Genomic DNA, 16,701 nt, shown 5'->3' on the forward strand with positions numbered 1-16,701 from the left:
TTCGTTCTGCAATTTTTCAAGCCCTCCAAGCTTTCTTTCAGGCATCAAAACAAGCAGAGGTGCAGCATAATCCACTAAAGATCTGATGTTAAAGTACGGTTAAGTTTTTAACTTTCAGATGACGTATGTGAAATAAAAAAATCAAATTATCAAAAAAAATAAAAATTATTATTTGTTATAGTTACCGGTCAATGCCCTTCTAGTCCCGAAATACTCTTACATCTTTTGCCTCAGCGCTGTGTCGCCGGTATCGCAAACTTTCTCAACATGGTAACTCTGGTTTCCCTTCAAAACGCATAAATCTTTCGCCTTTTACTAAAGATTTCCGTGGAGGGGAACAACTCAATGAGTCTTAAATAATTTTTTCTTGGCCCATTAAATTGGGCCTTATTATTCAAAATATTTAAACTTCACTCACTTAGTCCATAATTAAATAGATTCCATCTTGAGGTTATCTTGAGAGGATTTCGGGGCTTAGCGTCCCCGCGGCCCGGTCGAACTCCCAGGTACCTATTTACTGCTAGGTGAACAGGATCATCAGGGTGAAGGAAACTGACTACTTCCTGGTTTTGACGCCAATACGGTGAAGTTTAGATTATATACTATACACATTATAAGTACCATAATGGTACTTATTGGACGCATTGTTGAGTAGGCCTCGTAGCCTGGTGGATAGCGCGCAGGACTCGTAATTCTGTGGCGCGGGTTCGATTCCCGCACGAGGCAGAAACAAATGGGCAAAGTTTCTTTCACCCTGAATGCCCCTGTTACCTAGCAGTAAATAGGTACCTGGGAGTTAGTCAGCTGTCACGGGCTGCTTCCTGGGGGTGGAGGCCTGGTCGAGGACCGGGCCGCGGGGACACTAAAGCCCCGAAATCATCTCAAGATAGGCCGTTATGTTAGACTCACTTGCTCAGACTTGTTAAGATTATCAAATGATGTAGTGGAGAAGACAGATGACAAACTCATTGAGTTGATGAATCTGTGCTTGTAATCCAGTATATCGTCCAGACATATCTGAGGCATTATCGTATGACTGACCACGACATGATTGGTCAAATTCACTCAGCAGCTCTAGTATTCCTAAATAGTTGCCATTTTTTGCTGACTAATAATCTGATTTTCTCCACAAAATGGCAAACCTCCAGAGGCAAGAAAGTGAATTACAGAAACCACATTTGTCAACATTTCATACCAATATATCTGCAAGATGCTCTGAGCTATGTTGCTCAAGTAATAAAGAATCTATACTTCCAGTTTCTTTACAACTTATCAAATATGCTATTATGCACTTTTATATATGTTCATACCTTAGCTATATAGTACGCTACTAGGTATGAACAAAACCCTTTGTTCATACCTATAGTAGCGTACTATATATGTCGTACCTAGTAGCCAGAACACACTTCTCGGCCTACTATGTAGAGCCCGATTTGCCTAATAGACCGAGTGATTTTCTTTAAAAAAATTTGTTTCCAATTGGTTTATTCGAAATATTATTATTATATTATATTAAGAACATAAAATGTTGACTTCTTTTTTTTTTTTTTTTTTTTTTTTTTTTTTTTGAGATATATACAAGAGTTGTTACATTCTTGTACAGCCACTAGTACGCGTAGCGTTTCGGGCAAGTCCTTAATCCTATGGTCCCTGGAATACGATCCCCTGCCGCGAAGAATCGTTTTTTCATCCAAGTACACATATGTGTACACAAGTACACATAGTGTATAGTACACTAACTTAACTTCGTTAAGTTAGTTTATGTTAGGTTAAGATAGGTTAGGTTAGGTAGGGTTGGTTAGGTTCGGTCATATATCTACATTAGTTTTAACTCAAATTAAAAAAAAATAACTCATACATAGTGAAATGGATAGCTTTATCATTTCATAAGAAATAGCATAGAAACAGCTTCTTTTCATTGATTGGTGCAAACCTTGCCCAAAAAATCCCACAGACTCAGACACATGTCACCACATATCTTTCAGGCAGCTATCCAAACTCTTTTCTCCTCTCACCGATCAGCCCTACAGATGTTGTGTCCATCATTCACTCACTAAAAACCAAAGCTGGGAACATTAGTGATACGTATACCATCCATGGAATACGAGAGTGCCTCCCATGCCCTTGCGCCACCCATAGCTTAGCTATTCAATAAATCTCTAGAGTGTCATACCTTCCCTGATATCCTTATAAAGGCAAGAGTAACGCCAGTTCATAAATGATGCAATCCTGTAGACATAAATAAATAATTACAGACCCATATCAAATCTACCATTATTATCAAAAATATTTGAAAAAATTATTTACAAACAGCTCTACACCTATCTCGTAAAATTCAATATACTAAGTCCCTGTCAGTTCGGATTCCGCTCCCAAAAGAGTACCAATGATGCAACTGTTAGTCTGCTTGACTTAATCTACTCAGCCCTTGACAAAAGTGAGTTTCCAATTGGACTCTTCATTGACCTGAGAAAGGCTTTTTATACTGTTAACCATAATTAGCACTTACACTCCGCCATTATGGAATCCGAGGCCTTGTCTTGAACTATATCCGATCCTATCTTAGTGACAGACACCAATATGTAGCCATCAATGATATAACCTCTCCCACTCTACCATTAATCATAGGGGTGCCACAGGGCAGCATCCTAGGACCTCTCCTATTTCTTATATACATCAATGATCTGCCTATGTCTCTAACATGCTTAAACCTATATTGTTTGCTGATGATACTACCCTCATCTACTCTGACCACAACCCCCTCATATTAAATAATGTTGTAAACAATGAATTAAAAAAAGTCCACTTGTGGATGTCGACCAACAAACTCACACAAACATAGAAAAGACCTACTACATCTTATTTGGAAGCAAATCAATAAATGCAATTCAGCTTCAGATAGACAATGTTAACATTAGCAATAAAAATGATGGAAAGTTCCTTGGCCTATACTTAGATAAGAGACTCAACTTCAGCACCCACATACAACACATAACTAAAAATGTTTCTAAAACAGTTGGTATACTCACTAAGATCAGATAGTATGGATATTATGTACCCTGCTCTGCTCTCCTCTCACTCTATTATGCACTTATCTATTCCTATCTAACTTATGGTATCTGTGCATGGGGTTCAACCTCTGCAAATTACCTCAAGCCCATCATCACCCAGCAAAAATCTGCTATCAGGACAATAACAAACTCTGCTTTCAGACAACACACAGCTGTTTAAATCCCTAAACATGCTAAACATAAATTCACTCCATACATTCTCTTGTGTCAATCACCTTTATAAAACCCTTTTCTTAAGTCTAAACCCTGTTCTGAAACTTTTCCTGGACAGATGTAATAGAACACATACTCACCACACCAGACATAAATATCTCTTTGATATCCCCAGAGTCAAACTTAATCTGTGTAAATACTCTATGCAAATAAAGGGACCTAGTCTATGGAACTCACTCCCTAATGAATTGAAAAGCTGTCCAACTTTTGCCTTATTCAAAAATAAAACCAAAAAGTAGCTAATTTCATCTTCCTAGTTTCCTACCTAGTGTTTTAACTCGCACTGTATCTAGTGCTACTCAATCCCCCACTATATGTGCCTAAACCATATTACTTTACCATTGTAATCTTTGATATCATCTGATATCATGGGTTATATTGAGTGCATATTCTACTGCATTATTCCTTGAAATGATCCTCAAATTGTGCTACAGTAAACCCATGTATAATCCTGAAATTTGATCCTAATGTACCTAGTAATCCTTGTTCATTATATTGTATTGTTATTATTGTGTATTATTCTAATCTTTGTTTTTGTGTCAAATTTTTTGACAATGTACCTGTAAACATTTTTTTTCAGTTTTACTGTAATTTATCTACTTAAAATTACCTGTACCTGTACCTGTAAAGTAAAGCTTTAAAGTACCTGTAAACATTTTTTGTCAATTTTACTGTAAATTATTAACTTAAAATTATCTGTTAGTTTAAGGACTTGCTCGAAACACTATGCGTGCTAGTGGCTTTACAAAAATGTAAAATCAACATCATTTCTATGTTCTCTCTTAACCCCCAATGCACCTTCTTGTATATAAATAAATAACATGGACACAGCACCACCAGAAAGCAAGAAACTCTCATTCAGGCTACACAGTGAATCAGCTTTAGGCAATCTTTCTAATGCACTTCGCAATGTTAACTGGGAATCTGAACTTAATAATACACAGGATATAAACTCATTAACTAACCTCTTTCTCTCCAAAACTCTACAAGCCTCCACAACACTCACTGTCCCCCCCTTACCAAACAAGTAACTGAAAAAAGAAAAAAGAACCCGTGGCTCACAAGTGGCATAATCAAATCAATCAACAAAAAACACGAATGTGAAAAGAAATTTAGGTGTGGCCTAGTTACAAAGGAAGTAGTTAAGAGGTACTCATCAGTGCTTACCAGTATCATAAGAAAAGCTAAACTTTCATATATGAGACTAGATTCAAAGAAGCAAAAGGCAACATGAAAAGTACATGGAAAACCATCTCTAATATCCTAGGAACTAAACAATACTCCCACAACCAGATAACACTCTCTAAGGATGGCCTTACACCGTCATCTGATTTAGAAATGGCAAATGAATTTAATAGCTTCTTTTCATCGGTTGGTGCTAACCTTGCCAGTAAAATCCCACAGACTCAGACACATATCAACACATATCTCTCAGGCAGATATCCAAACTCTCTTCTCCTCTCACCAGTCAGCCCGACAGATGTTGTGTCCATCATACACTCACTAAAAACCAAAGCTGGGAACATCAGTGAAATACCATCCATTATATACAAGAGCGCCTCCCACGCCCTTGCCCCACCTATAGCTCTGCTGTTCAACAAATCCCTTGAGTGTCATACCTTCCCTGATATCCTTAAAAAAGCAAGAGTAACACCAGTTCATAAAGGAGGTAATCTGGCAGACATAAACAATTATAGACCAATATCAAACCTACCCATACTATCAAAAATATTTGAAAACATTATCTACAAACAGCTTTACTCCTACCTCATAAAATTTGACATTCTTAGCCCCTGTCAGTTTCGCTTCCGCTTCCAAAAGAGTACCAACGATGCAATTATTAGTCTCCTTGATATAATTTACTCAGCCCTTGACAAAAATGAGTTTCCGATTGGACTCTTCATTGACCTGAGAAAGGCCTTTGATACTGTTAATCACAATTACCTCTTAGGTAAACTCCATCATTATGGAATTCGAGGCCATACACTGGACTATATCCAATCCTATCTTAGTGATAGACACCAATGTGTAGCCATCAATAATATAACCTCTCCCACTCTACCAATAACCGTTGGAGTGCCACAGGGCAGCATTTTGGGACCTCTCTTATTTCTTATTTACATCAATGATCTGCCTAACGTCTCTAACATTCTGAAACCTATTTTGTTTGCTGATGATACTACCCTCATCTACTCTAACCCCAACCCACATACACTAAATAATGTTGTTAATAATGAACTAAAAAAAGTCCACTTATGGATGTCAACCAACAAACTAACACTTAACATAGAAAAGACCTACTACATCTTATTTGGAAGTAAATCTACAAATGCAATTCAGCTTCAGATAGACAACGTAAACATTAGCAATAAAAATGATGGAAAGTTTCTTGGCCTATTCCTAGACAAGAGACTCAACTTCAGTATCCACATACAACACATAACTAAGAAAGTCTCTAAAACAGTTGGTATACTCTCCAAAATCAGTTATTATGTACCTAACTCTGCTCTCATCTCTCTATATTATGCACTAATCTATCCCTATCTTAATTATGGTATCTGTGCATGGGGTTCAACCACTGCAAACCACCTCAAGTCCATCATTACCCAGCAAAAATCTGCTATCAGAATAATAACAAATTCTGCTTTCAGACTACATTCAGCCCCCTTGTTTAACTCCCTAAATATGCTAAACATGATCTCACTCCACAAATTCTCTTGTGTCAACTACATTTACAAAACCCTGTTCTTAAATGCAAATCCTGTTCTGAAACTCTCCCTGGACAGATGTAATAGGACCCATTATCACCACACCAGAAATAAATATCTCTTTGATATCCCCAGAGTCAAACTTAATTTGTGTAAACACTCTATGCAAATAAAGGGACCCAGTCTATGGAACTCACTCCCTATTGAATTGAAAGCTGTCCAACTTTTGCATCATCAAAAACAATACTAAAAAGTACCTAATTTCATCTTCATAGCTTTTTTACCTTTTGCTTTAAAACTACACTGTATCTATTGCTACCCAATCTCCCAATCTTTATGTACCCAATCTGAACATCTTTATCATTGCAATCATTGCTGTCTTCTTATATGTACTGTCAATCTGCTGTATGGTGTCTATTAATCTTGTTTAAATTACCAATCAAGCTGTCAATGTAATCACCCAGAGCTTTAATATACCAATGTGATTTAATATACTTACTAATCTCTCTCATCTCATTTTCTTTTTCTTGCAATGTATTTGTTATCATTTTATTAATTCTGATAGAATTTACCTACTTAAAATTATCTGTTAGATTAAGGACCTGCCCGAAACGCTGCACGTACTAGTGACTTTACAAGAGTGCAATTACTGTAATATGCTATGTATTCTCACAAACCCAATGTACCTTCTTGTATATAAATAAATAAATAAAATAAAAATAAATAAATAAGACAAAAATTGAAAAATATGCCTTGCCTTCATATTCTCTACCCTAGTTGTTTTATACACTCTGCATGAGTTTGAAAGGTTGTTATCATGATTCTGACATAATGAGGGACCACTACGAATCCAGTAATCTATTGTGTTAGTATCATTAATGTTCCATAGCCCCGGATCTGTCTCCTAGATTGCAAACTCCTTTACCGTTAAAGATTTGGGTATTTCCTCTTGTAAAATGTCACCAGCAGCAGCAACAGGCATTGATAGTATGTCTGCTGAAACTGGATAATTGGTAGCAGAAATAGATGTAGAAGTGGATGCTATATCTGAAGGAACAGTACTAGTGGCTGGCATTGCAGGAGTGGATGCTGATGTGGATGCTGTATCTGAAAGAACAGTACTACCCGAGTAGACTACCTGATGGTGTGTTTACAGTAGTTAGCGGCCTGCCAACAACACCAGACAATGTGTCCATAAGCAGACGTGATGATGTTAAATATCTCATGAATTATGGTACAGATGGTCGTGTTCAGCTGCACAGGTTTTTTTTGTGTATATAGTGGAGAGTTTCAGTTCCTCCCTTATGTTGGCTCTTGTAACTGCTAGAAATACTTAAATATGAGTGGCATAGTTAGAATACTGGAATACTATTCTACGCTTGACAAAGCTGGAATACTGTACTACATGTGGCACAGCTTGAAATCGTATTACATGTGGCACAGCTTGAAACTGTACTAAGAGTAGCACAGCTGGAATATTGTACGAGTTGCAAACTGCAATGCTGTATTACATAAAGGGAGGGAGGGAATTATCAGGGAGAAAGCGCCAAGCAATTACGACTATATAACACTTGGAAGGGGTCAGGATAATTATTTGGAATGGGACAAGGAAAAGGAATGGTGGCCATCTCCTTGGGGACGGTCGGGAATTGAACGCCAACCTGCATGAAGCAAGACTGTCGCTCTACCGTCCAGCCCAAGTGGTTGAAGGGAGAAGCAGTTTATTATAAGTTTCTCATCAACAAAATTGGAGATCATATGGACTAGTGTTACGACCCTGGGTTCCTCAGTTGGAAACCAGAAGTCAAATTGAGCTAAATAAACTACTTTATATTATTTGATGTGCTTGTCGACGTGTGTTGTTTGTATCTTCCCTGCCAGACGTAAGACGATTCTTGTTTCTCACAGAGCATTTAAAGACTGAGCTTGTGGTTGATTATTAATTAATAAAATAGGCATCAACTATGTTTACAAATGATTAGAAAGTATTAGTAAAGTAGATCTAAGTAAACTTGGATATAGGGCTGCTGTACGATTAGCTGAGTAGTCGGCTGGAGGAAGCTGAAACTGGAGACGATCCTCCTTCTCTGGCTGGCGTTCATGGTGTCATCATCTCTACTGAGTTGCTCTGCACCCCTCTACCCTTCCTCCTACTTCTTTCCCTTACCTTAATTTCCTGTAACCACTAAGATAAGTACTGTATTTTGTAAATAATCGTGCCTACTCTGGAACTGTAAGACTTGTGTAGACCTTGGGTAGTATTTGCCAGTGTTTTGGGTACCCCTAAGTGTTGTGTTGTGTTAGGGTACCCCACGTAGGCTCCCTACCCTAAGCTGCCTCAAGCTTCAAGTTCTTCACTAGTAGACTTTACCCTAGCTTGTGCTTTGTAAAACCTTGTATCCTGCTTATGTGGACCAAGGCTTTTAACGTAAGATAGTGTGGTAAAGTAATTATTGTTATTGTTGTGAATGTATATGGGGGGTTGTTAAGAGGGTTTAATAAATAAGTTAGTTTTAAAGGAGTATCTATTCTTCCTATGTAGGAGATCAATGATCTACCTCTAGGCTGACATTGTCTTGTAGCCAATTAGTAACACTGTTTATATTTTATTGGGGGCCGGGCCTTTATAATCTCCCTTAATGGTGATACATCTTAATTCTAACTGCCGACCCTACTCCAGAATAATACTAGACCCCACATATCGGACCATCAATCCTTAACAACTAGTCAAAAAGATATTAAATGAATCCATACTGTACATTACAATATTAAATAGTTTCCAGATAGTGATTTATTTCACTTCACAGGACCGGGAAATGGTTTTCTTAAATTTCCTCACACTCTCGAAATATCTGCTCAATCTACATGGTAAATGCTTCAACTTTTTTTAATGGATCAACATCGTAAAATGAACATGCAAAGAATTAAAAAAATAATAATTATAAAATTTTAAGGTTTCAAACGAACTTTAAATATATAAAAAAATCATAACTTATTCTTTTGGTATTATTATGGTCCAAGAATAACATATGATCTTCCCTTTTTATCTTTTAGAATTTAATTTTGCAGTATAGTTTACTGTACAAAAATTTGTCAATGTGGCATTTTAAATATGCACCAAATTTAGACACAAATATTTATAACTTGCAAAGTTAGGCATATACGAAAAAAAGAAGAAGATTAATATTGTAAAATGAACAGCTTTGCACATACAGTATGTGAAAATGGTGAGAATCGGTCAGAAACTGGAGTTTTGAAGCTGTCTCAAAGTTGAAATTCCAGTTTTAAAGATAGTTAAAATTATCGAATACAACAAATATAGTAGTCCTAATTTATTAATGTTCTTGTATGTTTTAATAAAAATTGCCTTGCATTCATACACGAATATGTGAAAGTTGTAGGTCAATATGTGTTGAAATAAAGTCAAGAAAAAATAACCCAAAAAAAAAAAAAAATAATGATAATTATTATGAGTTGGGGGATGTAAATGTATACTTTATATAAGTGATAAATCCCTAATCTGGTCCCAATTCATCAAAACAACCTAATGAAACAAAGAAAATAGTTTGAAATCTGTAAAAAAAAATTGGCCAAATAAATTCTAAATCACAACTTCTGCCACCTGTGACCGATTTACTTGTTGACCAATTTCGTTCAGATTTCACATACACAGCGACAGGTATGCATTCTCCAAGATGTAGAAGCTACAACAAAATCAGATTTATAAATAAAGAGAAAATAAATTGTTGGACATTGGTGGAAATAAGATATTGGCATTGGGCAATGTATTTATATGATATATTTATATGATAAGAAAGGCACTAGCTGCAGAGTTGGGTAAATGTAACAGCCCCATAAGTACAATTATGCACTGGTTATGACAGTACGAAAGTGTACTTATTACACTTAGTATTAAATCGTACTGTCAATTCGGAGGATGGGTTGCTAGCTGCATATACACTTGTGGACACTTCTTACTACTATTCTTCTTAGTGTGTTGGACAGGTGCTTGCATCTCTTTATTACTGCATTATTCCTCAGTTCCAGTTAATAGGAGCTGTTCTCCTTATCATCACTTTTTTTTTTAATTCGTATAAAATCTATTTCTTAACATATTGGGATGAAATTTTCACGATACTGATGCCAAATAATTTGAGATTTGCAAGACATTTTCCAAGTAATTTTCTTATTATTCAAATATTTTTTTTGTTTCCCAGTCCTTTAAAACTATATTTGAAGTTTTTAAAACATTTCTAAAACTAAGACTTTAAGTTTAAAGTTTTTAAGTTATTAGGTTTTTAAGTTATAAAAGTTTAAAACTTTAAACTTTAAAAATTAACACATTTTTAAAACTAAGTTTTTAAAACTGTTTTACTTTTTTTAAAGTTTTTTAAAACTATGACTTAAGTGTAGTTTGTTTGTTTCTTTATGTTTATTAATGCTGCTAAAAGTTTCATTACTTCAACACTAAATGAATATAGTAAGTTTAGTCCTTCTAAACTGTTAAAGAATCAAGTTTAATAAGTTTTAAGTTTTAAAAGTTTAAAACTTTAACCTTTTAAAAACTTTAAAACTAAAAATTTAAACATTTTTAAATTTTGAAGTTTCTAAAACTATGTTTTAAGTACAGTTTGTTTCAATATGTTTACTAATATTTCATTATTACAACACTAAATTCATTTAGTATGTTTATTCCTCCCAAACTGTTAAAAGATTGTGTAAGGTTTGTGAATATAAACAAACAAAAAGAGCATTTAATTTTAATAGTATTTTCTTTATAATTATACTGTAACAATATTTTAAAATGGATATTCTAATACCGTATGTCTACAATAGTAGTTTTTGTTTTCAAAATAAAACTATAAATATACCATTCATTAAATCTTACTTTATATAAACAACTTAAAACAAAACAGATCTGATTTGTATCTCATGTCATTATAAATTTGATTTATAATGCTGCTTCATAAAACAATTCACTTGTCTTCACACCTGCATTGTGAATTATTTTAACAACTAGTTGTGCAATATTAAATTATTACATCCCTTTACTTTCCATTATATTTTCACTATTACAATCTTGTAGAGTACTTAATGTAACTTAAATTTTTGGTCAAAACATGCACTAGGCTTTAAAATTATGCTAGTGTAATACTACACTTTACTAAATTTTCTTCCAGTATTGGACTTTGTGGATTATAATTTATATTGCAATTATTAAAATCGTCTAGATAACTGTACTGTATATATACTAAGGCACAAACAAAATAATTTGACCAACTAAAGACTTCTGACTGGGATAGTATTTACACATTGCAATAAATGATGAAATAATAGAGGATGCTATAAGTAAATAAAACAGTTCTAGTAAACATGAATACGACTAAAAATAGGTACATAGTTTAACCCCTTACACTGTTCCAATTGTCATGTGCATTTTTTCCCCATCTGATACGTTAACTATTTTTTAGTCATGAGCCCCTAGATGTAACAATTTTAAATACAGGTAGTTGCACAGTTCAGGAGTTAAGGAATGTAACTACTGTATCAGGATGTGTAAATAGGTTAAATAAGTCGATAGGAACATGTATAGATTATGGAATGTAACAACTGTATAAAAAGGAACTGCATAACTTAAGAATAATTCACCGGTAATTATGTTTAATGGCTTAACGCTTTCTCTTGATAATTATCTTACCTTACCTTGAAAGGTCTCCTTCCATTGATTCTGTACTCTCCAGGCATTGTCTGCTTCAGCAGCTAGACAGTTTCCATAGATTTGTTTGTTGTGTACTGTACTCATCTAGTTGTGCTTGTGTGTACAGAGGAGATTGAGCATAAGCACTCGGATCCCACCTCTAAACCTTTGGTCGACTGGTGTACAGGTTTTCAAGTCTTGCGGGCTAATCATACCTACAGTCATAGTATTTGTATGGAAATTAACCTAGAGCGATGCAGCAACTTAAACTGCGCATGCAACGCAGATGCTGCCTGCACCCAATCAACAGTATTATCAAACTGGGTGAACTGGAGTACATGTAAGGAACACCACTCGCAAGACTCTGGGTCAAAGGTGTCATCAACCCAACTGGCAGCATGGTGGAGGCAAAGACTGTGAATGTCACCTAGAGACAAGGGGACAGAGCAACCTTCAAACTCGCATGAAACGAGGTGGGACTGCCTCCTCCACTTCATTTAGTGCATTTAATTTATGCACTACTCTGACACACAAATTTTTTCTAATGTATCTAAGGATCATTTGGGTACTGTTTCTACTTTTGTCTTCTTGTTTGTGCACCATACCAATTAGTCTGATATTATTTGCCCTCTCTATTTATTTTAATACTGTATTATATTTGTATGTGGTGGTCATATTTACCATTTTTTCTCTCGGTTACAGTGATGCAAGCTTAAATTTCTTTAATATTTCCATGTAACTAATACTTATAAGCCCTGAGACTAGTCTGGTGTTGTGCCTTTAGACTTTTTCCAGCTGTGAATTAGCACATTAGCCATCTTGAAGAAGTGGTCAAGGTTTAAGTTATTAAACTTGACCTTGTAGCCATTTAATCAAAAGCCTGAGATCAGTCCTGCCATGAACTGAATAAAGAATTATAAGCCCAGCAACCATCAACCTATTCAATCAGTGAGGTTACCTTAAGTTACCTAGAGGTGGTTCCGAGCATTAATGTCCCTGTAACCTAGTCTCTGACCAGGTCTCCTGGTTGATGGTCAGGTCAACCAAATTGTTAAGATGCAGATGCTCATAGCCTGATTATGAATTACAGCTTGGTTGATCAGGTATCCTTTGGAGGCGTTTGTCAGGTTTCCTTTTGAACACCGTGAGAGGTCAGTTAAATTTAGTAATTTAATTTGAATTATTTTTTATCACCTTTCAGTGAACTTTTTTAGGTGATGTATAATTGTTTTTAGGTGTAGTCTCCATGCTTGAATTGTGTAGTTAATATGGAGACATGCCAGGGATTTACCCTTATATACAAAGGTACACTTATTAACTACTCCTCTGGCTTTTACTTGCTGTATTACTATTAGTCACTATAATGACAAGCTCCTCTTTTTCATAGAGACTAAATCAGTATTTGCAATATCGTAAATGTGACCTGTTTTAATTTACATAAAAGATCATTCTTCTATACTGAATGACATCTGTGAGTCTGACCATTTGTCAAGTTTAAGTAGGCTATTTTGTCTGGAGTTAACATTTTCTTTATTCTCCACCTTTGATCAAATATTGGTTTCATCTCCAGATTTGATGCTGTGTTTGATATATTGTTGGCCATGTTGTTGATGTAGATTACGAACAATGGCAGTCCCAGAATGGATCCTTGTGGCACATAACTCAAATTTTTATTTTATTTCAGATGCATTTTATTCTACTGAGAAAGACTCTTTTTGTAATATTTTAATGTTTTTATTTTCTTAGTCTTTTTTGATTGGTGCTTTAGCAAATCCATATGCTATACAATACACAAATTTACCTGAATTTACCCGAGGGTCACCATCTCTAGTGGCCATGGCATAGATGACAAGATTATACACTGAGATAATAAACAACCTGCAGGTAATGCAGTGGCAAGAACAATGGCATAGATTATACTGTGTAACAAATTTAAATTTTTTGTTTGTCCCTGAGTAATGTTATTTTCTGATTGCTTATGCCTCAAGTGTATAGAAAAAGGCTATTACTCTTAAACTTTGCTTTAACCTTTTAACTCAGACAGCTTGGGGAGGACATCTTGAAGGTACCTGAAGACCGCCAACATATTCGAGGGTCCCGGTAGTACTGGGTTCATTCTCAACTCACAATTGAGAATTCCGGGTTTAAATCTCTGGCAGGACAGAATGGTTGGGCGCGTTTCCTATCACCCAATGCCCCTGTCCACCTAGCAGTCAATAAGTACCCAGGAGTCAGTCAACTTGTTGTGGAGTTGCATCCTGGGGAGGGTCAATAATTTGACATAGGCCTAACATGTATTGTATTGTATGTAATCAGGCTTCCTGTCCCTCCCCCGACCCAGTGAATTATGAAACACTGTCATAGCTCCAGATAAGTAGTCGGCAGCCTTCAGGTATCTTGAAGACATCTTCCCTAAGCTTGTCTTAGTGCAAAGGTCAAATCAAAATTTCAGGGGAATAATAGCTGTTTTTTTATACTGTACTTTGGAGACATAATTAGCTAAGAATATATCCAAATCTTATGTACGGTATTTTCGTTATTTGTTTAATTTCAATGCAATTAAGTTGATAAGATTTTGGCATTGTAAGTACATATATTATGTGAGTGATGTATTGTAATGACAATCAATTCATTCAAATTACTTCATATATATATAAATTACCTTTAGTTTGGCCTTAAATGTTTGAATATTTATACCTATATCCATATATTCTACTGTGAAATAAAAAAGTTAATGTAAATGGGGTGCCTAAATGAAGCCATATTAAAGTAAACATTCTACATTAACTTATTACAGCATGAACAATGTGTTCTTAAAAAATATAACAAATCATTTGGCACTTCAGATGCTGGGAAGATTTGAACCTTTTATCTTAACTATGAAACCGAACCTGAACTAAACATCAGTTAGATTGATAAATAAAATAAATACAATATAGTATTTGAAATGTGAAAATATTGCAGACAAGGAGTCACAATAACCTGACTGAAATATGGTGACCAAACCACACACTAGAAAGTGAAGGGACGACGACGTTTCGGTCCGTCCTGGACCATTCTTAAGTCGATTGGGACTTGAAAATATTGATATTCCAAGTGAAATACGAAACATCTTTGTTAACCTTTACAAAAACCTATGGTATTAAATAAAAGATCAAAATTCTATCCATAAAATGACAATTAACTTAGTCTGTATATTCAGTACTTACAGTATATACTGGACTGTATATTCAGTCCAGTATATTAACAAAAGAATCAGTAATCGAAGATTTCATGCACATCACGAGATTGGCTACTTTCATATCCAGGCTTTTGGCCATGTAGTTATATCACCAACTTTTACAGAGTTTCACTATTATAGTATTAACATATACAGTATATTATATCTTATCATATATCAGGGATCAAGGGCAAATATAGGAATTTAAGTTATAGAACCTTTAAAATTTGTTTTAATATTTATCTCCAGTATTATTTAGTGTGGAGTTTCCCACAGTTGAAGTTAAGTAATATCTGAGGTCCAAATGTTGTGGTATAGCAAAGGATTATACAGAAGATTGTTATTACAACACTTAAAGATGCACAATAAAAAGCTATAAAAGAGGCAATCCAATAATGATGTATGCCTAAACAAATTGTTTCAGACCATGAGCCCAGAAACCTGTATACAATTGTATCATGTAATGGTCAACAAGGTCCTCAGATCCTCAAACAAGGCCTGGTAAAAACCTGCCATTGCTGGTGGCAGAATCAAATGTCATCCTGTGCAGTGGTGCCCAAAATTGGCAATTATGAGTCTTTCAAAAAATGTCACCAATTTCTGATTTATTTTACATACTTAAGGTACAGTATGCTATGTTATTTTGCTTGCTGTACAGTGTTGTGTACAAAAATAAACATAAAGGTATAACATTAGTAGTCTTCCAGCTGTCTGGTAGTTCTCTTTTCTACAATGAAACATTGTAAATAATTGAGCAAGGTTTGCTGAGTGTATTAGCATTGACTTATGAGCATGGAAAGAATTGTTATCTGGTATTAATTCGTTAATTTTCTTCTCCAAAATGAATATTTCTGAAGTATACCTTTAGTATATCTGAAGAGCTCCTGAAATTTAGTATATATTATGTAAAACAACATTGCAAACACTAATTTTCAATGAGGGAAGCAATCAGCCTCTCTTACCCTACCTGGGCGTAGACATTTTTCTTTGTCGACTGCAGTAGTACAAGAGATTTCAAACGTATTCTTGTATAAATCATGTTTCTATATCTGGAATATTTTCTTCATGGATGAGGTGTATTCTTGATTCATTTATTCTATTGACGAAAATCCAACTGTTAAAGAAATAAACAGATGTATGTATATCAAGAAGAGACAAATAAATCCAATAATTTATTTTGTCATAACTGTGATATTAAGTTACTGATATCATAATTAAATTTCAGATCTTGTGGAAGTGGCCATGCTAAAAATTTTCTTAAAATATTTCTACCAATAGAATTAGTAGAAATTAAATTTTCAGGTAATTATTTTATTAGAATCAAAATATAGTACTGTATAATGAAACATTATTGTAATGAAAGCAATAAATATAATGTTCAAGGAAGAATGCACTTACAAAACTAACATAATACTGTATCAGCATTGTGCAGACAATGAGTCACAATAACGTGACTGAACATTTGATGACCAAACCACACAACAGAAGATAAGAGAAACAACGACATTAACGTTCGTCCTGGACCATTATCAAGTTGTGTGTGAGCAACCATTACCATTATGAAGTCCTCACACATGACTTGATAATGGTCCAGAATGGAGCGAAACATAATTGTTTCTCCATCTTGTAATGTGTGGATTGGTCATCAATCAAGCATTGTATGTAATGAAAGGACCTTTTCTGGTTAGGCCTCAGTAGCTGCCTGGGATTTACAGTCTGGTGTAGCCAAGTTTTAAGAACCTGGCCTGATGAGAGCCAGAACCAGAATTTATCAAGCATTTATGCAGTACT

At 35.0% G+C, this 16,701-nt stretch overlaps 1 protein-coding gene and 1 non-coding gene across 14 annotated transcripts in view; one reads left to right on the plus strand and one right to left on the minus strand.

Annotated features, from left to right (window-relative positions):
- The first annotated feature begins 271 nt into the window (after positions 1-271).
- Positions 272-388, plus strand: LOC123750852 (U5 spliceosomal RNA). Its single transcript, XR_006772045.1, has one exon. It is a non-coding gene; the product is annotated as a U5 spliceosomal RNA (small nuclear RNA).
- A 10,350-nt stretch (positions 389-10,738) lies between these two features.
- The window catches only part of LOC123758423 (uncharacterized), a 188,117-nt gene continuing 182,154 nt past the window's right edge, over positions 10,739-16,701 (minus strand). For all 13 annotated transcript variants that reach the window (XM_069322812.1, XM_045742828.2, XM_045742819.2 and 10 more), the window contains one exon: positions 10,739-16,024. In XM_069322812.1, coding sequence (XP_069178913.1) covers positions 15,946-16,024 — 79 coding nt within the window. In that variant the 3' untranslated portion in view covers positions 10,739-15,945. The remainder of the gene's footprint in view (positions 16,025-16,701) is intronic.

The sequence above is a fragment of the Procambarus clarkii genome, chromosome 11 (assembly GCF_040958095.1).
Source record: "Procambarus clarkii isolate CNS0578487 chromosome 11, FALCON_Pclarkii_2.0, whole genome shotgun sequence".
In the NCBI taxonomy this organism is placed as follows: Eukaryota; Metazoa; Arthropoda; class Malacostraca; order Decapoda; family Cambaridae; genus Procambarus; species Procambarus clarkii.